The 21,014-nt window shown below is 39.6% G+C and overlaps 1 protein-coding gene across 33 annotated transcripts in view; it reads right to left on the reverse strand.

Moving 5' to 3' along the window:
- The window catches only part of rims2a (regulating synaptic membrane exocytosis 2a), a 268,366-nt gene that overhangs the window by 88,018 nt on the left and 159,334 nt on the right, over positions 1 to 21,014 (reverse strand). For 24 of the 33 annotated variants that reach the window (XM_072692313.1, XM_072692325.1, XM_072692312.1 and 21 more), the window contains 5 exons: positions 18,430 to 18,568; positions 17,074 to 17,139; positions 12,503 to 12,610; positions 5,419 to 5,610; positions 1,318 to 1,427 (listed from right to left, as the gene is read on the reverse strand). In XM_072692313.1, coding sequence (XP_072548414.1) covers positions 1,318 to 1,427; positions 5,419 to 5,610; positions 12,503 to 12,610; positions 17,074 to 17,139; positions 18,430 to 18,568 — 615 coding nt within the window. The remainder of the gene's footprint in view (positions 1 to 1,317; positions 1,428 to 5,418; positions 5,611 to 12,502; positions 12,611 to 17,073; positions 17,140 to 18,429; positions 18,569 to 21,014) is intronic. The other 9 variants (XM_072692323.1, XM_072692317.1, XM_072692308.1 and 6 more) reach the window with 4 other exon arrangements.

The following is a 21,014-nucleotide window of genomic DNA, read 5'->3' on the forward strand; positions in this document are numbered from 1 at the left end:
AAATGAGCTGCTACCGCGTGTGCTTTAGAGCAGCATGAATTCAGTGTGTTCACTACAAAAACACTCTAAAAATAAAGGTGTATTGCACTTCAACTGTACAAACGTGATATTTAATCTTAAAAGAAGCCCAATAATCGAGTCGGTCAATCAAACTGGGTCACTATTGTCAACGTATTTATATACGAAACCTGACGCTATTGTACTGTAGTGTATTTGACCTAAATACACTACAGGACATCTAAGAAGCTGGAAATGTATCCCGATTTACAAAATACACCAGCAAAACAGTAGTAGTTTTTAAAAAACAATTCGAAGAACGAGTTCAATACACATTTACTATTAAAACAGAACAGTTAATATAATGACTGCGGCAAGTCTATGCTTCAAAAGTGTCTATATAGCTATACTAAAAACGGGCAGAAAACGGGCAGAAAAAACACTAAAAAACACAAACGCTACAGAACTATGTCCACTAAGACTGTCAGACACAAGAACAGTTTTTACCCTCAGGCCATCACCATCCTCAACAGCTGATCACCATCATCAGCTACAGGCCACAGATACTTCTGATAAACTCATCACTCTTATCCTACAGTTACTGCATTACTGCACCATTACTCATTTTATGTTTACACTGCTGTGGATTCACAATATTTAATATGTATAGTGCTGCATACTGCTATTCTGTGAATAACACTGTAAAGCACACTGTATGGAAATGTCCTCGTAAAGTCTCTGTATACTGTGTATACTATTGTTCTCTGTGTATTATGTATTGTTTGTAAATTTTATGTAGAGTAGCTGTTTGTTAACACTAGAGAGTCACTAACAGCCAGAACAAATTACTTGTGTGTGTGAATGAACTTGGCCAATAAATCTGATTCTGATTCTATACAGAACAGTGGGCCTCTTCGCAGCACCACCTAAGTATGAGTCCAAGATAAAATCGTGAGCTCATCACATTCTAGCCCAAGTCCTAGTCAAAGTCACTTAGCTAGTTCAACTAGAAAGAGATTTCATAATGAGAGTTTCACAACTATGCTGTGGAAATGCAATGTATTCAAAAAAATCCCACAAAACATCCAGACAATCCCAAGAAAATCCAAAATCAACATAAATATTCAAGGTATCCAACTGGTAGACAAATTTGATGGTCAACAGCACACAAAAGAGCTTTAATTCAGCTTTCCCCAAAGATCAACATTCAGTAACCACAGAAATCACTTCTCAAAACGTCTAACACACCACAGCCAATTAAAAGCGAGGACCACCGCCATCTCCAGAACGACAGAAATGCAGAAATGGGAAAGTACTTACTTCTCTCTAGCGTCCCCTTTGGAGGCAGCTGTGGTAGCTGCCGCCCTCTTCTGCTGTTCATGGGCGTGCTGGTGGGACTGGTTTGGACCGATCCGCTGCGGGGGTGCGCCCTGCCACACACAGACAGCACCTCATTACAGCTGGAAGCCTGTAAGGATGAGCTGGAGATTCCTTTAGCAATGCTAACAGCATTAGGATAACAAATCAGTTCTGATGAATTAGCCCTTTGGCTAACATTACATAAGACTATCCCACATTCTGCCATGTCAGGATTAAAAACATGCAAAATATTTTACTTCTGGTACTGTAGCAATGATTTATTAAAAAAATGGCTGTAAAATACTCAAGAAATTTAACTTTTCCATTATTTTATGTTCTTGAAAATAACCAGTATAGAAAAAACCTAGACTACAACTTCCCAATACTACCAAAAGAGAACCGTCTGAGACCTGATACGGTCTGTTTCTGCTAGAGTACATTAATGAACAGGCTTCCTTTAAGCAAATGCATTGCTTTGCTTTTACTGACTTTCAAAGCTGCTAAAGCTTTTTTTTTTTAGTTTTATCTAACGTCCTTTAATTGGCATCTAACTGAGTAAATACACCATTTTTTTATTTTAATTCATAAAAACAAGAAATGCAGTAAACTTTATTTGAACATAATTGTAAATACTCAAAATATTATTATGCTTTAAAACATTACATCTTAGCAAGTGTAATGCTCTTAATTGTAGTCTAAATAGCTACTATTTATTATTTTTGATATATTTATAATAGAAATATTATTTAATTCATTTTTACGTGTTTAATTATTAGTTATTAGTAGTAATTATTAGTTATTTTATCTACTAAAAAAATTAAGAACATTTGGAAGATAATTTTGCTTAATCCAATAAACATAAAAAAAATAGATTTATAGGTAATAGGTTTTTATCATAAAATACTGTTTGAAACAAACAAAATATACAATACAAATATACAATAATACAAGACACTTTCAGTAGATACACTACTGAGACTAAAAATGAGAAATATCAAACATTTAGATTAAATTTAAGAGGATTCTGCTTGCTAAAATACTTTATTTGTAGTGTATTTAATAATGCTCGAAATAATAGTACTGTAAAGAGACTGTGCAGCCAGAGATCACCATTGCATCTATTTAAATCCCAAGTTCTTTCATAACATTATAAACATCAGTACCTATCAAAACAGTTCCAAGGAACTGGCAACAACTACTGCGATTCATGGCACCACCTTACAACCTACAGGACTATAAAAAGCTGCAGCTAACACCTTGGTGCCAGATACCACAGGACACCTTTAGAGGTCTTGTGAAATTCATGTCCTCGATGGGTCAGAGCTGTTTTAGCGGCACGAGGGATGCCTGCGCAATATTAGGCAATGCTATGGCAATGTTAATGTTATGGCTGATCAGTGTATGTTTTCTGATTTTGTAAATGCGAGAAATAAAGGCTGATCTCTGACCTCTGCACAGTACTGTACTTAGAAACTGGAAGAAGAATTATTGTACCTCAACATCTCTTACTCTTAAACACTGCCGAGTACATATGAGAAGATCAGGATCTGATCTATGAGGAAAATGATGGGGCTGAAAAGTGTCTGTGAACAAAAATGATTGCAGCAATCTTTTGTATATATGCTGGCTCACATATATAAAAAAAAGACCATGCACAGCCTTTGGATGCTAAGAGGGTGTAAAGGCAGAACCAACCGAAACAAAACTACATGCTTTGTATTGGCAACCCTTTTAACAAAACAGGGAGGGAAAATGGCAGATATTTGTTGAGCGTCCTTATCTACCTGCATCGAAAGGATAGGAGCACAGACAATATGATGTTCCTAGTTACAAACCTGCACCACGTAGCCATTGTTTACTATGTGTATTAGATGCATACTAACAATGCATGTACATATAGTACTGTGGAGTCTAAGGTTGCCATGTCAAAAATAGTTAAAAACTCCATATATCAGCAGTGAGTGTGAGTTTGCCTGTAAGAGTCATAACAACAGAATAAATCTGTAATTAAACGCAGTCAAGGTCCAGAGTTAAAATGTTTATGATGCAGGAAAGCTTGCCTAATATTGAAAGGGTCACCTACATTTGCAATTTGAGCTATTCAATACTATTTATTTTGAATAGCGCCCTCTTGTGGAGAATCTGGGTCACTTACTGAGTATGTAAATGAGTTACTATGAGGTCTATGAGATGCCTAGCATTTAAAAATGTATAGCATAGAACAGTGCTCCTCAAACCGATCCTCAAGGACCCCTAGATGACCCAGATTTGTGTTTCAGGCCAATATGCAAAAAATACAAGACAAAGAAAAAAACGTGGATCTTCTATGAGTCGCGTAGGACAGAGTTTGAAAACCACTGGTAAAGAATAAATGAGATATTGTGCTTCAAAATGATGAACGACGGCCAATGCAGTTCTTCAGTTATGAGGTTGGTGGGTATGCTTGGAGGTGGGTGGGTCTGGAACGCATGCATTAATGAAACTAGTGGAGCTGATGTGGTTCTACAGTTATGTGGTTAGTGGGTCTGAGCCGACCTCACTGTTAAGCCGTCTGGAGGGTTCAGGTTAAGAAGTGAAAAGTGCGGATCATCTATGAGTCTCTTAGGACTGAGTTTAGAAAACACTGGTAATGAATATAGGACATATTACGTTTAAAAATTATGAACTATTTTCAGAATGTACAGTACTGGGCAGATGTTTTAGGCACATGCGTTTCTGCTTGTAAAAAAAACACATCCCATTAAAACAGATGCAGGGAAAATCCAGTGAAAAGGAACAAGAATTTCTCATTTTGAAGAAAGTAGTTGAGATCTTGTGAGCTAGTATAAAAAACAAAGCTTGGGTCCAGAGTTCTCCTGGATGTCGCCAGAATCCTGCACAGATAAGGAGCTTTTTCATCCTGTCACAGGTAAATATTTAAAATATCATATATTTAAAATATACCAAATATTTAGACTAGATTTAAGAGGAGTTCACCTTCTAGAATATACATTTTCTTGCAGTGTATTTAATAATACCCAAAATAATAGTACTGCAAAAAAAACACATGCCTAAAACATTTGCACAGTACTGTACCTCCTGACGATGCAGCTGTTAATTCTAATTTTATTCTTAGTGGTCAATACCTAATTGGTAAATGCCTTAAAAATAAAAGGGGTGAACTAAATTACTGTACAAACTGCCTTAACCCCATAAAAAACCTATGGACTGCCAAAAGTGGGCCGAAAGTGTTACTACAAACTACAAACCCGATCAGTCTGAGTCAGAAATCCCTGCAGTTACTGACTAATATCCCTTAGAGTGTAATAAGCCTTTCTGTGTTAAGGGGTTAACTGAATTGGGCATTACCCATGAAGTCACAGTATCAGAGTGTTCAAATTTGAACTCATTAAAACTCATTTACTTTAGTGTTTGTAAAGTTTGTAAAATGACATTTTGCATTTTCAAACATTTTCAAAACTCTTTCTGCATTGTATACTGCATTAAGAAGAAAGAGCATGTGAGCAGAATTACGATAAGGTTATGTGCAATTGCTCAATACTGTCAATACAAAAAACATTTATGCTGTTTTTGGCACGTCAAAGTGTATCTCCCACTGTGCTGCTGCAAGAAAAGAGGTGCGTTTAACCTCATCCTTCTTTATGGGAATAAAACGCATGAGTCACGGCACACAAACAAACAGGAAGAAAATGAACTTCAAAAATGAACCGTACACTTGATCATGTTAGTAAAGGAAAAGTCAATGGAGACTCAACACCATTATACTCAGCCTGAATATAAGTGGTGTGGTTCGACAACAGAAAAACAAAACCAGTAGAAACTACGAGAAGAATGTTAGTTTCTAATGACACTACGGTGTAGAGTGACTGGGCCGGTGCAAAAGTAAAAGCACTGCTGCAAAAAAAGGGAAATGCACTGCTGCAGAACAGAAAAAAAGGGTGTGGCTTTGGACTGGTTGACTGGGGTTGGAGGAGGGAAGGAGGGGAGGGGAGAGATGGTGAGTGGTCATCGATTAGTCGGGGCTGCCGAGCAGGTGGAATCGGCTGCTCTGGTCTGGGTCACCTCGTTAAGGCAGGGGAGGGTGGCGCAGAGTGTCCGGACGGCAGGGAGGGCATGGACGATCTCATGTGGTGGCCGTCCGGGGGCCGCTCTGTGGAGCGGGAGCGGGTGTACATGGGCCGTTCCATAGCGGGCCTCTGGTCAGCCGAACGGGACCTGTGGTGAAATTCGTGCCTGTCCGGAGCACCGTAATTCCTGAAAGAACGTCATGGAGGAAGGGGAAACAGGTTGGTTGGAGCTCATTGTAAGCAGAGGTTTAGGAGGTGGAGGCAGCATTAAAGAGGTGTGAGCTCTCGCCTTTATAAGATGGTGCAAGAAAGTATTAAAGCTATATTAAAGAGTTCCACACTATGGATTTCTGGGCTTGAATTTCTGGGCAGTTAGGTACTGGATAAGCTCAAGCGCCCTCAAGTGTACCCATGGTAGCCTATTGAAGGAATGCATTAGCGGTTTTCTGCCTGTCAATCACTTATAATAAAAGCCAGCTGCTGAATTCAGCTTTGAATATGCTTCTATTGTAAGTGTATAGCAAGTCAGTGGGTTCTTTTCTGAGTACAGCAGATAAAGCGTCAACATTAGCAGTTATGCTTATCAACCAAACAATACAGACACACAGGCTGAAAAACTGGAGCATTCTTTTAACACACGCTTAGTTAGAACAGTGACACTGTAAACCATGAGGCAAGGCTAATACGAGCTAGGCAGCATTATTCAAGTAAAACCACACTAAGCGTCCCCACAAGCTTAAACAGTAGTCATGTTAAAGGGAGTTTACAGAAGTAAAGAAAGTCATTCAGAGTGGTTTGCTGTGAAACATTTCATTGTACAGAAATAAACGGAGATTTTCTATATAATGGTAGTGATGTCTACAACACTAAAATGGACATTTATGTACTATCAAAACACCACCAAGTTTTATATGCAATGTTTATGGTAATGGTAAAATAGTAAATCTGACTTTGCCTTACCACAACCTGCATGCAGAATAAAAATATGTTCTAGGCCAAAATCTTTTGTCTTTATTACTGTAAAACAGGGTCTCAAGCATCTGGCAGTGTGTTTGTATTGAATAACCTTCTGTGATGTAGCTTTTAGACTAACTAAATACTTCCAATGCATCCATTTGGCCTCATCCATCTGGGATTGGATGGATGAGGCCACTTCTCTCCCAGCTCCACCCTGGCTCCACCCCACAATCATCTCACACAGCTGCAGCCACCTCAACTTTGTCTCTGTTGGACAAAAACTCTCCAAAATTGCAATTTTACAGAAGGAGGAAGAAACCTTTTTTGCTTTCAGTGAAAGTCAATGGAAAAATATTATTCCAAGTCATTGCGGAGCGTTTCTATTGGTCTATTCATCACCTTATCTACACCATGTTTCGGTGAATTTCCTGTAAGTTCAGTCGTGAGTGTGGTCGCTCTGGTAGACAAGTGCACTTTCAGGTTCCAATCTGAGGTCCCCTACACATAGAAAGTCGTGTGGCTGAGCTCTGGTTATGGGGTATTTCAATTATACGGCTGGTGTGATTCTATGGTTATGAGGTTAGTGGGTCTGAGCTTGTAGGATGGTGGATCTGGCACACCAGACCTCACTGTTGAGCCTTCTGGAGGTGTGAGCTTGATGACTCTTGTGGAGAACCTCTGAGGTAATGTGGGTCAAGGGAAGTTACAAAAGGGGTGAAGTGAATGGGCTTGGCCCTTTGTCTAACCCCAATAGTTATACGCAGGATTTCTTTGTCATTTTATCCTGTGTAGTTTCATCCCTGCCTGTATGTCGACCCCTGCCTGCTGTTCTATCAGCCCATTTAAAGCTTCTCTGCAAATGCAGACTGCCTCAACTGAGTCAGTACTTTTCTCTACTACGGCATATTTTACATCAAACCACTCTGAATGGCTGTCTACATCTTATACATGTCTTCAATGAAATATTCCATTATATTACATTTACATCATTTAGTGATCAGTGTAAAGTGCATGCGTTTAAATTTTCCACCATTTCACAAACACTGTTCATTTTTCAGCACAATTTGGCACTGATTGCTTCCATTGCTCCGTGTAGCTGAGAAACGTGACATCAATGTTACAAGAGCTTAACACTGTGAAAAAGAAACTGTAAAACACACAGGTGATACACAAACACAAAACACTACCATAACCGAATAGGTGAGGTAGATAAAGAACAAAAAGGCTTCATTGGTTCACATTTAAGAACACAGCAATGTAAACTACTATATAAACATCACAGTGAAACACACCAGTGAAGGTTGGAACTGACATACGGAGAGAAGGTGGATTTAAAGTGTATGAAAAGTTGTCCAGCAGCAGCTCGCCCATCTGTTAGCTCTAAGACATCTAGAGATGGATCGCAGATAAATTCCACACAAATTTCTGTCTAAAGGGAAACAGGAGCACTTGTCCTTCGTCAGTGGTGAATCGAAAAAAGGTGAATCTCCACTCCCGTCAAACATTTCAGCAGTGCAATGTAAGAGGTTAAAAAGTACACCTAGAGTAGTGTAGACTAGATCAGAACTTATAAAAGCTGCATCTTCGATAACTTTTTGCATGAATTACAAGCAATGGGATGAAAATCCCCCAAAACTAACTTGAAAAAACAACTTTATTTACAAAAACCTCAATTAAAACATATTTCTCATAATTGCTTTAATAAATAAATACATTACATAATGATGTCATGTTCTGCAAAATACTGTGATTACAAGTTTTGTTAATGAAAAAATAATCAATTTGTGTTTGATGTGTTTCTATCTGTAAAATTTCATAAATTACATGCATAAATACTTCAGGCATGTAAGAGCTTTCTGGAGGTGTGAGCTTAACTCCTTAAAATACTGGTGAGGGGACGTGCATACCTGCTGACTCCTGTAAAAAACCTCTGAGGTAATGTGTGTCAAGGGAAGTTACAAAAGGGGTGAAGTAAATAAGCTTGTCCCTTTGTCTAACCCCAATGATTAGATACAGGGTTTTTTTCTTATGTTATCCTATTATCCAGTACTTTTCACAACTTTTTGCACAAATTACAAGCAATGGGATTAAAATGCATAAACATGTATACATAAAAACAAAAAAATGATAATTTACAAAAAGTATTAAAACTTACTTATTGTATTTGTGATATAAAAATTATAATTACATAACGATGTAATGCCCTGCAAAATACAATAACAATAATAATAATAATAAAAAAAGTTTCTATTTGTAAAATTCTATAAATTATATACATAAACACTTCAATGACCTTCGCAAAATCTCCTCATCAGGACATTCTGTTCATTTAATTCATAATTTTTTCTCCCATCTGAACCACATGGTGAGAGATCCAGTTTCAGATCCAGTTTAATTGATTAAGCAGTTTGATTAACCATTAAAATTCCAATTGAATATTGCATGTTACTGTATTTTGCTGTGGTATTACAGTGTTTTGTACAGTAGTTTACTGTAGTTTGTCTTATCAGTGAATTTTTGTGCAGGGTCAGCTTGCATGTATTTCATATTTCATATTTCGACTGGTTAATGACCTCGTAATTCAGAGGATCCAGTGAAAATCTGAGAACAGATGTATATATGCATGTATGTAAGTAAGTACCATTGAAAGCAGTATTGGCAATTATTATGACCACTAACCTGGACTGAATTCACGTTTACCTGGTCCCTTGCCGAGCGGTCAACTAACAACCTTCTCCTGGACTAATACATTAAAGAAATGGCCTTAGATATGGGGTCGAGAGGCACGTTCAACTAGGGAATGTTAACAGCAGGATGTCTAATGAATCATAAGGCTTCACACCGCTATCCCTGACTCTTCCTTCTCAGCTCACATCTACATAACGTTACTGTCATGTAAAAACTTTGTATTTCCATTTCCCCCATCTCTGTTTTTCGGGCAGTTGTGCTTCACATTGTGTCACAATTTCAAAAAGAACAGACCAATAGTACTTGACAAAATCCATGACAGCAACGCTACGATATGCATCACTTCTTTCTTTACATTCCCCACTAGAAAGTTACTGTATCTGAGAGTTGTACAATACAGGAGTTGTAATATTTACTCCAGTCTTAGCAAGCTCTTCAGGACAAGCCCTATACTATCCTGCTGCTGCAAGTGGGGCCACCACTCAGAGAAGACGAGCAGTTTTTGACAGTTTAATTCACCCGTGGCCCTGCGTTTCTGATGACACATCAAGTTCCACTCGAAAGAAAATGCTCCGCTCAAGGTTTCTGACTGACAGCCAGATGGCGGTGAGAGCAGAGATAGAAGTAGAGAGACAGAAAGAGAGAAAACGAGAGGATGAGAGTGTAAGACGTAGCGTGTCCTGAACGTTTTGATGGCTATACTCCAGAGTGTCCATTCAGCATGCACGAGCCCTTGGTAAGCTGCACTGGCCTGTCTGAGAAACACTCTAGGGCTGCACAAAGTAGGCTATCGTCTGCTGATCATTGAGGCAACTCAGGATTGTGCAATGCTGAAATCACAAAAAGCAGTGAACAGTTTATGAAGTCTAAGAAAAATGCCAGAAACTCCAGGTGAATCAAGGGTTTCACGTAATTTAGAACAAATGCATGTGGTCCAAAATAATGTTTACTCAGGTCGTATTGAGGCTATTATGTCTTACAGTGTACATTACTACAGTATGAGGTTGTTAAAAAGCAGTCATAACATTGGCGCCTAACACTATTTAAGGTATAGGCTCCACAAGACCTCTGAAGGTGTCTTGTGGTATCTGGCACCAAGACGTTAGCAGCAGATACTTTAAGTCTAGATTCACATTAAGTTGGGAGGTGGGGCCCCCATGAATCACATCAATTACCCTTAGGTGCTCATGACCCTGTCACCGGATCATTTGTTTGGGTAGGTACTGACCACTGCATACCAGGAACACTCCACAACACCTGTCTGATGTTTTGGAGATGTTCTGACCCAGTCATCTAGCCATCACATCACCTTCAAGTTCAACTTCAAGTTCAGTTGCTGCCTAATAAGATAAGATAAGATAAGATAAGATAGTCCTTTATAAATCCAACCCCTAGACAGATGCCACTGTAGATAAAGATAATGACTGTTTTGACTTCATTGGTCAGTGGTGCTAATGCTATGTAATGTTATGGCTGATTGGCTTTCATTAAATAGAAATTTAGAATACCCAGCTTAAGGTTCTGCGCACTGAAATGATGCCGCATGAAAGTTAGAATCCCAGGAAACATGGTATAAAACACTTAAATTGCTTGTATGATACTAACATAGAATGTTATATTAAACAATCAGCAAAATTATGAACAAACAAACAAGCAAACAGACGGACAAACAGATGGATACACAAACGACTGGCAGAGAGACAGACACGTTAGATAACTTGCTTGTTTTTAGTTATGCTTGATGAAGCTTTAGCTCGCTAGTTAGGTTTTGGTTGATGACTTGCTAGTCTTTAGCTCTGCAGACTGATTTTGCTTTAGCTTGCTTGGTAGTTAATTGGTGGTTAATTCAGCTCTAACTCGCTAGTTAGGCTTTGTTTGGTAGCTTGTTAGCTTGAGTTGAGCTGGTTTTAGCCTTGGCTTACTAGTTAAGCTTTGTTTGGTAGGCAGCTGGCTTTTGGTTATGCTGGCTGATTTAGCTTTAGCTGGTTAGTTAAGTTTTGCTTTTTGGTTCCCGGTGTCTCCTGGTCGTCTCCAGCCAGGACCTGATTTAACATCAAGCACTTATTTACCAAACCAGTAGTTGGATGCCATGGATATTCTACCTACAAATTGACAATTTAACTTTGAGTCTGTGCGGTGTGTGCTCAGTACATCATGGTCTGGTAGACATTCTGGTGCCAGGTAAAGATATCTGCCACCAGAATGTGCCACATAAATGGACCACGTAAAAGTTTCCAGAATCAACCGTTTATGAACAGTTCAGCACTAAACAAAGTGTGAGCAATGTTACAACTTAGGGCCATAGTTCACTGTAAGAAATAGAGAGGATAGTTGTGACAGTAGCTAAATATATAAAAACAGAGTTTGGCAATATGACTATTTTATTGTCTTCTAATAAATTCTGTCATTGGGATTAAGGACATGCTTTTACTGAGCATATTATTAATATCATCAGTGCTTAAACAACACTGATAAACTGCATGTTTTATTACAAAGAGTGTAATTAGTGATGGTTATTAGTATTAAATACTAATTATTAACTAATTATTAAGATATTCCCATGACCTACAGGTCAAAATGATGACCAACAGTTTAAAAATACTCACATTTGTATACAGCCCTCCTTGCCATTGGGTGGAAACTGCCTATAAAGATCTGGGTACGACCTGGTGTCTTCAGACTGAGATGGGACGCTGATAATGAATAATCCCAGAATAAACTTCTTCCTAGTTATCTAGTCACCTGACTCTTCTTCCTGGCTCAGAAATCAACTATACAACAGATGATGACTATAAATAACAGTAGGCTCCCATGTGGAGAGCTTTGGAGGTGTTTAACTGAACACAGTGATGTAAAATGATGACTTTTTATAGGAATGTTATTAATATTTATTCTAAAACTCATTATTGTTTTACTGAGTAAATAAACACATACTGCCCAGATAAGGAGCTCTAATTCTGTCCTTCTGTTCTAATTTTCACAGGTGCCTAATTTTGTATATTATAAGTTATCCAAATAAGCTATCCATTAGTTGTATAGGCGTTTATGTGGCAACATAGATGGTCCAGTTCCCACAGCTCGTCTGTGCTACAAGACCTACCGTGAAGACCTACCCCCCCCGCCCTGCACTGCCCGTAGTTACGCCACTGCACATAGACAACATTTACCATACAACTTTCTGAACGCAAGCTGGGGACAGAAAAACAATCCAACCATACACACAACTGGCAGCAAAAAACAGCAGCCCAGCTACTGATTTTGGCTAGAAAGTAGAGACCCGCTCCTGAAGGAGCAGAGGCGGCGCTGGATGTGAGCCGACATGCTAGTCAAAGCATGTCGCCATCCAGTGTAGCCAATTACAAAGAAACGCTGGTGGCAAACTGGGGACGGAACAACGAAATGGCCGAGACAAAAAGAGTCTTCAGGGTGGGTACCTCTCCATGTCATTGTAGGCTCCTTCAGAATAGGCCCGGGCCATCCTAGTGGAGCGCAGTAACCTGACCGCTTCTTCTCGATTGATGGGGTACACGCAACCGCCTCGGCTGTCGAAAAGAGGGTGAGGTGAGACTCTGAGCAGGTCTGAGCAGAGCCAGTTTAGGGGGAGAATGCTCACCTCCAAAATCCCACTAACACCAACAACATGACTGCACATTGCTAGAGGGTACATGCAAGAGAGAGTCGTCAATGAAAGGGAGTGAGTGGAGCTAACTGACAGAAATGCTCAATTAAATGGTTACTTCATGTATTTACTAAGGAGTTTCCTTTAAATATGTTGTAATTGTCACTTTCTGACATGATTTGAATTTTAGTTTTTTACATTGAGTAAAAAACCATGAGGACTGGTCCAATAGAAATGCTCCAAAATGATTCACTGAAAATGAAAAAAATGTTTCCATTGAAAGGTAAAAAGGTTTTTTGCTTCTGTAAAGTTGCCGTTTTGGAGATACATTGTTTTTGCGTGGCAGCGACGAGATACAGATACAGTTGGTATCATTTTAAAAAAGAATACTCTATTAAAACTTACCAATATTTGTCTGTCTTTATACATACATCAAATAGGTTCTGGGCCCTGGAGGAGAGCTAATTTCAATGTATTTGAGGATACATACTTTATACTATACGGGTGACCTGTGTATCTCCGTTTATGAACAGTTCAGCACTAAACAAATGTGCAATGTTACCATAGGGGCAAAGTTCACTGTAAAAATAGAGAGGGTAGTTGTAACAGTAGCTAAATACATAAAAATAGAGTTTGGCAATATGACTCTTCTAATAAATTCTGTCATTGTAATTAAGGACATACTTTAACTGAGCACATTATTAATATAATCAGTGCTTATACAACACTGACAAACTGCACGTTTCATTATAAAGAGTGTAATTAGTGCTGGATAACTGGACAAAGTGCAGAATTAAGAAAATATATATATATTACAATAAATACTAATTATTAACTAATTATTTGAATAGCAGTGTCGAAAATCTGCTGCTACTGGTGCATTGTGCCTGTGTGTCAAAATATTGCAATAAATATTGTGTGTTGCGAAAATGTATTTAGATATTTATAGTTTGCCCACACTTACATAAAATATCTGTGTCTCAAAAAATATGATTAACCACTAAATATATCAAACAATTCCAGCATTGTAAATTGTATTTGTGTGACATCTATAGTATTAATTTGTGGATGTTTCAGTGGATAAAACCTGTCAATTTATAAGGAAGTTATTGACTTCTGTGATTGTTTCTCTGGGGAGGCTTGGTTGAAAACACTGTGCTACAACTAAGCCCACTTTGTGGCCTTGTGCTTCACTGTGAAAGTAGTGCTATTTTACAGGAGTCTTACTTGTGATTGGTAAATGTTATGATAAAAAGGCACTTCATCAGGAGAAATCTCTGTCAGATATGATCAGTATTCACAGATAATAGAGGGTATGCACGAGTCACTGAGTGGCAAAAAGACAGAGTGATTGGCAGCATTACAACACAAAAATGACTGTACAAACAGATTCAGCAGCAATTCAGAGCTTTCCTTTTCCAGAAGAGAAGAGAAAGTAATTGATTGCTGCAATTCGCAGAAACAACTGGAATCCAGGCACCAAAACATGTGGGAGCTCACTGTGGGAGTCTCCTTAGGACAATTCACCTGACTTTGTTCCCTGAGATATGAGGCTTTAGAGATTTAAACCTCCATAGACCACATATTTTTTAGTAATTTGGATGGATCGCTGTCAGATCCAGCTGCCTTTGACTTGAGCAGATAATGGCTTGTTTCATTCCCGGTTTGGCTGTTTTCTCTAATGAATGCAACCAGGTTGGTGACTGTTTTGCCACTCAGCCCGACTAAAGGGGGCGTGTTCCAGTGGGAACATGGCGTCAGTGCAAACCCTCTATACTGCTATGAGAATATGAGAATCTGCTCACCTAAATATATACAAATAAATACAATAAAAAACCTAATCCCCTACTGAATGCTGATTGGTTGGCATGCTGAGACTCCTGGCTCAGCAATCTAGCTGACATCACCTATATACAAAAAAGGCACTGTTACTATTACATCTATATAACAAACTCACTGCTAGCCCTGCAACAGTCCACAGTTTTACACCCTCCACTCCTTCATTCATTTCAGACTCTCTCATGAACACTCTCTAGCATCTGATCAACCCAGAAGAGATACCTGAATACACATTCTCCCTACAGGAATTTCTTTGACCTTTGACCTCTTGGTTACCATCCATGGCATGTCACTCATTAGAGCTATAAATTGGAAAGATTTATTCTCCATGTTTTGAATCAACCACAATAAGGTCACTACATGCACTCTATTACATCCAGTATGGTTTATGGGATCCATTTAGCATACACACAGAACAGAAGGGAGTGCTATCTCTGCTGGACAACTTGTCACAGGTACATCTCACAAAATTAGGCTGCAGCATACTATAGGCTATGTGTCTATATAGCATGATATAGACCCTATAGCATGCTGGATCCTCAAAGAAGAAGTTGGTGAAGTACTGTATTTTTGGAAATATCCGACATTCCTCAGAACATCTGTACTTACTAATTAAGACACTGAAGATGACAATGTTTGACATGAGAGAGGTTCTAATGAAGTTTCGAATGACTTTATGAAGAAATAAGCCTCATGACTATACAGTAGCTCACCACTTGACTACACAAAGATACACACTAGGAATAACTGTATATATTTGTCACTGCACTGATAAATATATACAGTTGCACAGCTGTACTAATGTCAGTGGTATTGGAATTTGGGTACAGTGGGGTGAATATGACAGAAAGGATAAATAAAAAAGGATATTTTTGTGCATTTTGCCCAATTTGACCAGTTATATATACACCTTGCAATAAGAATGCTCATATTATACAGTGTGCTGGTTCTAGTTAGCCACTGGTGCAGAGACAATAGCACACTGCAAACAACATGCCATTGTCTGAAAAGCCTGGCTAGCACCACTGGTTAAGACAAGCGTTCGTTGGGGTTTCTCAAAGTCAGGATTCTGATGCTAAACAATTTAGAATGGTCTACATTTACCATCCGAGTTAACCTTTAGAAGCTGCAGTTATGAATGCAGATAACAAAGCATGGTGTAATGTTATAAGGCTGCAATGTTAGAGCTCATCAACTAGGTTTTCATTTTGCTGTCGATTTAAATTTAGCGTCGCAAACATTGATGAGAAAAATGGTTTTAATCATCTCTGTGCAAGAGAATAACACCTCACTACATCAGTGTGTCGCTGCACAGTAGAACAGTGCACCACCACTCTAGAGTCTGCTAAAATGTCTTTCGTAGTGAAAAAGGGGGTTGATTTGCATTTCTAGCAATCCTACTATGAACGGTTCTCTCTGAACGTTTTCCTAGTCTGCTAGACCTCACCTTGGCCTCCACTGTTCCTGTTAACTGCCAGTTCTTAATTACATTACAAATCAGAGGAAAGACCACCAGAAAATGTTTTGTTATCTTCTTATAGTCTTTTCCTGCTTTGTGGACATTGACTGTTTTTATTTTCAGAGTGCTAGGCAGCTGCTTAGAGGAGCCCATGGCTACTGATTGTTGGGACAATGTTTGAGGAGCTTTGAAATTTGTCCTCGCCTTCCATAACGATGATTGTGAAGAAGCCATAGCCCGAACAAGCTGAAAAATTTGTAGGAGTTATCTGAGTGCTTCGTGCAGCGAATCCAATACCAGCGGTTCTGCAGCCATGCACAAGTTCAGGCACAGTGTGCATGACGGCATGGAACCTTTTCACAGCGCTTACTGTTTTACAATGGACGCAACACAAGCTTTACGAGGTGTAAGCCGTTTCTGAAATACAAGCTACTAATGTCTGAATATTGCTTGAATAAACAGTAGAAAGATTACAGCAGGGTACAGTGAACTGGAGGGAGGCCGCAATCCATTTCGCCACTACCTGTCGCAGTCTGGAGGCGCCATTATGCTTGATGTATTGGTCACTGCATGCACTGCACTCTTTTCCTACACAATAGATGTCGCTGTCAGCTCACAGACTCGTCCTCGCCTCCCGCAAGTAATCGCGATGGGCAATATCGAGTTCAGCAAAAATGGCGGAGTTCATGTCCATATATCGTGCGATAAGTGGATTAGGTAAGTATCGTGTCAGGCCTAGTGTTCCTTTCCCTTTTCACTCCACTACTCTTGCTTAAAATGTTGGAAAGTTTGACTTCTTGCATGCTGGAGATCGGTTCACCTTTTACTCATTTAACCGTAACACAAAATTTGACTGGGGGAGCCCAAACTTTTGCACGCCACTGTAAATGGAATTTGTGACTGAAAATGAAATTAATGTGATTATGTTCCAGTAGTACAACAACATGAATGTGAAACACCACACTTCTAAGGGTTAAACATGGTTGAGTTTTTGAAGAAAGCCTGATTTAACATCCTGAAAGGTTTGAGGAACCCTGACGGTCTACCATACTGGTAGGTAGGACAGACACACATGTGGAAAGATCTACCTGAGTTCCTTCTGCTGATGATCAACAGGCTGACTGTGTCTGGTTCGAGGTAGGGTGAGAAAATGACTGTAGGCGGACGAAGAGAACAGAGGGCAGAGGAGGAAAGGAAGATGAGCGGAAGATGGAAGCTGAAGGTAGAGATGGGAAAGAGGTCCCACCCAATCCAGCAGAAGGTAGAATGGGGGGACCTAATGCGGTCCAACTGGAGAAATATGGATGGCAGTACAGTCCGGCAAGGCACAGTGACCTACCGTCGAATCTCTAAATCACACACTTACTTCAGAGGGAAGGATTTCTATCTTTCCCACACTGAAACTACAATGCAATAGAATGCATTATATAAAAGAGCTATAATACATTTATACGCATTGTAAATATGAACATCACAAGCAAATGTACAATGTCAACTTTAAAACCTTTTTCTAAAGTTACACTTCTGTTTCAGGAATGCAGTTATGATTCAGAGATATAACACATTTCTAACAGGAGCAAAAACACCATCAACCAGAACACTGCAGAGAACCTAAAGCAACCTACAAAAAAACTGCAGAGATTTGTAAAATCATTAACATTAAAATAAATACAATAATAATCAATAATAAAAAAAAAACACACAGCATCCCCAAAACAACAACAACAACAACAAAATATCCTGAATAATCACATGAACAGAATCCCATTCATACTTTTGCCTTTGCTCTGTAACCCTTTACCAAGCAAGCTTTGGCCTTTTTAACCCCTTAAACAGCCTATGACCCGCCAGCAGGCCGAAAGTGCTGTTACACACTTCTATTACCAAAGAATAGACCCACCAGTTTGAACAGAACTGTGCCTTAGTGTGTAATAAGCCTTAGTGTGTAATAAGCCTTGCTGCGTTAAGGGGTTAAAGGGCGAGTTGAGGAAGATTGAGAAGATTAGAGAAGGTAATCTGGATTTTGGCACTGGTAACACAACTGAAGCAAAAGGTGCTACAAACGTTTATTTGAGCGGTGCCATAAAAGAACCACTTTTGGTTCCATAATGAAGCATTTTTGTGATCTTTAAATTGATAAAGAACCTTTGCATCAAGGGAGCGTTTTTGAGATCTTTTAAAGGTTCTTCAGACTCACGCACCTCAAAACGCACCTGTCAAACATGGTTCTTTATGGAACCAAAGAAAATATATACAATTTGTAGCATCTTCATTGTTATGAGTTTAGACAGCTTGCTCTTCCTCAATCAAAAATTAAACACGTTCCCTGATTTCGCGACTTATTTTCATTGGAAGCAATTGAAGCAATGTTAGAATAGTTCTTTGTAAGAGAGTAATGACTGCATACAGAACAAGGAAGAAGGAGAGAGGAAAAATGACCATACCTCTGAGGAGGGGGAACGCTGGGCGAGCGTGAGCGCGCTCGATTAATGTCTGCCGACCGTGAGCAGTGATTGGAGGATAAGACCTGCTCTGGCACAGAAAGGGTGGAGCTCTGAAGGTCTCGTCCATTTTGTCTGTAATCTGCAGGGAACATGAGAAAAATGTGATCAATGAGTATTTAAAAACACCACATTTAAAAAGGTGAACACGTTTAAACCAGAAGAAAGTATCTCGCCCATGTCCCACAAAACCTTCAAAATTGCAACCTTCCAAAATGCTGTCAAAGCCCTTCCTGGACAGTAGAGACAGTAGAGTGACTTCAACAAATGCAGGTTAAGTCTTTTTTTTTTTGAATAGCCTTGATTTCAGACGAAACAATGAATGAGCAGGCGTCCCAATACTTTTGTCATATAGTGTACCAATGCCTCTAGAACGTTAAGGCTTTCTTTTTGTTAACAAATTCCCACATTAGCTCCTCCATAAAGGACCAGGCTTAGATGTAAATCACTAAATTGGCCTTTCTCCTTCAATCAGAAAACAGCTTTTGCAGCCCAAACCATAATAATGACTGGGAGAGAGATGTGCGCACTCAGATGGAAGGAGTTCATTATCCAGCCATCAGCCACGGTGCGCTGTCATGGCTAAGGTCAATGCCTAGCATGATTGAAGTTGACTGCTATCCAATGGAGTGCATCACACGTTAAATAGGCAAGGATATAAGCATGGATTTAAAAAGAAATTTTTGAGGGGGGGAATTTGCCTGCTTGGGCACTTTTCACTTCGCCTGCCTTTTTTTTAAGGCGGATTGTAGTTTCAAGCGAACGCGCCTGACTTAATCTGTTCAAGTCGAGTGATAAATTCATTCTGAAACAGCAAAACTGCTTCGATACTAAAATGCCAAACCTAACGAGGGTTTAATACTGGCGTCTGCAATTAATACGCTTCCTATTATAGACGCAGAAATATGAACATCTATACAATGCTAGTTTAAAGTCATTATAATGCCATTATTTACTTGCACAGGGCACACATAGAGTACTGAGCTGTAGGTTGTAAAGACTGAAATACAGGGTATCAAACTTTACAGGGACTAGAGAAGCTGTGTGAGAGCGCATTTGCACATATGTGTCAGCAATGGGTGCAAAGTAATGTAGCTGAATGCATTTATTAGAAGGAGTGTCCACAAATATTTGGACATATAGTGTAATTGCATTAGTCAGAATATATCGGTAAACACAAAACCCCCTCAAACATCACACAGCTGAAAGGAAGAGTAGGAAAAACTAGTGTAATTCTGGATATTTTGGCAAAATTAGGGCATAGTGTCCAACATTTTCTTTAAAAATGTAATCAATTGAATAAACTTTTTTGTTAAATAATGAAAATTTAAATAAACGTAAAAATATGATATTCAAAATACCATATCGTGTCATTACATTCCTAAATACATGTGATATACATTTACATTTACATTTAAGGCACTTAGCAGAAGCTCTTATCCAGAGCCACTTACAAAAGTGCCTTACTGTTTACTCAAGAAAAACCTCAGCTAGTTTGAATAGACTAAAATTCAAAGATCCTCTAAGTTTAGACTCTACTACACACAAGTCAATATGGAGACCATGATACTCTACACCCAAGTACTCTCGGAAGAGGAGGGTCTTCAGTCTGCGTTTAAACACAGCGAGCGACTCGGCCGTTCGGACACCCACTACTTCGGTGCAGGACAGAAAAAAGCCTGGACGCTTGTCTTTCGTGGGTTTTGAGGGATGGCGGGTCGAGCCGAGCCGTACTTGAAACTGGAAGGGCTCTTGGTGCGGATCGGCTTTTGACCATTGCCATCAATTACAGAGGGGCTGGTCCATTCTAGGCTTTGTAGGCCAGCGTCACAATTTTGAATCTGATGTGGGCAGCAGCTACAGGAAGCCAGTGAAGAGAACGCAGCAGAGGAGTGACATGGCTGAACTTAGAAACATTGATATACCACAAAGCATATTCATCCAACACTATTAAGAACATCTGTGATTGGTCAGGAGGATCAGTGACACACTCAGTGAACTAGGGTGTGATATCAGTATTGTGAAGGCTGCCGCCATCAAGATATTATGGAGCCCCACCATCTGCTTTAGATGGTCCTCATGAAGCTAACATGACGGGGGTTCAGGGGGGTAGGGCGGTATCACAGCAGCTAGGCCTATATGCTCTTTGTAATTTCATCACCACTCACACAAACCCCACCCACACATGAAGCCCCATATGGTGGATGACCTCAGACTGCCTCAGTGCAGTGCAGCAGACCTGGCCGGAGCCAGCAGAGCTGAAAACAACCACGGCAGCTCAGAGAGGAAAAAAGCAGCAATCTCTGAATGGTAATCATCTCTTAGAGAGGGGAGCGCTGAATCAGCACTTCTACACACGAGCGAGAGAGAGAGAGAGCCAGCAGCACTGCACTCAGCCAAGAAAATGGAGAGAGAGGGGAGAGGGAGACAGTCAGCGCAAGTAAAAGAGAGTCAGAGAAACAATGAGAGAGAAAGAGAGAGAGAGAGAGAGAGAGAGAGATAGAGAGAGAGGGAAGGGGATGCAGACA

This window comes from Salminus brasiliensis, chromosome 1 (assembly GCF_030463535.1).
Source record: "Salminus brasiliensis chromosome 1, fSalBra1.hap2, whole genome shotgun sequence".
Classification (NCBI taxonomy): domain Eukaryota; kingdom Metazoa; phylum Chordata; class Actinopteri; order Characiformes; family Bryconidae; genus Salminus; species Salminus brasiliensis.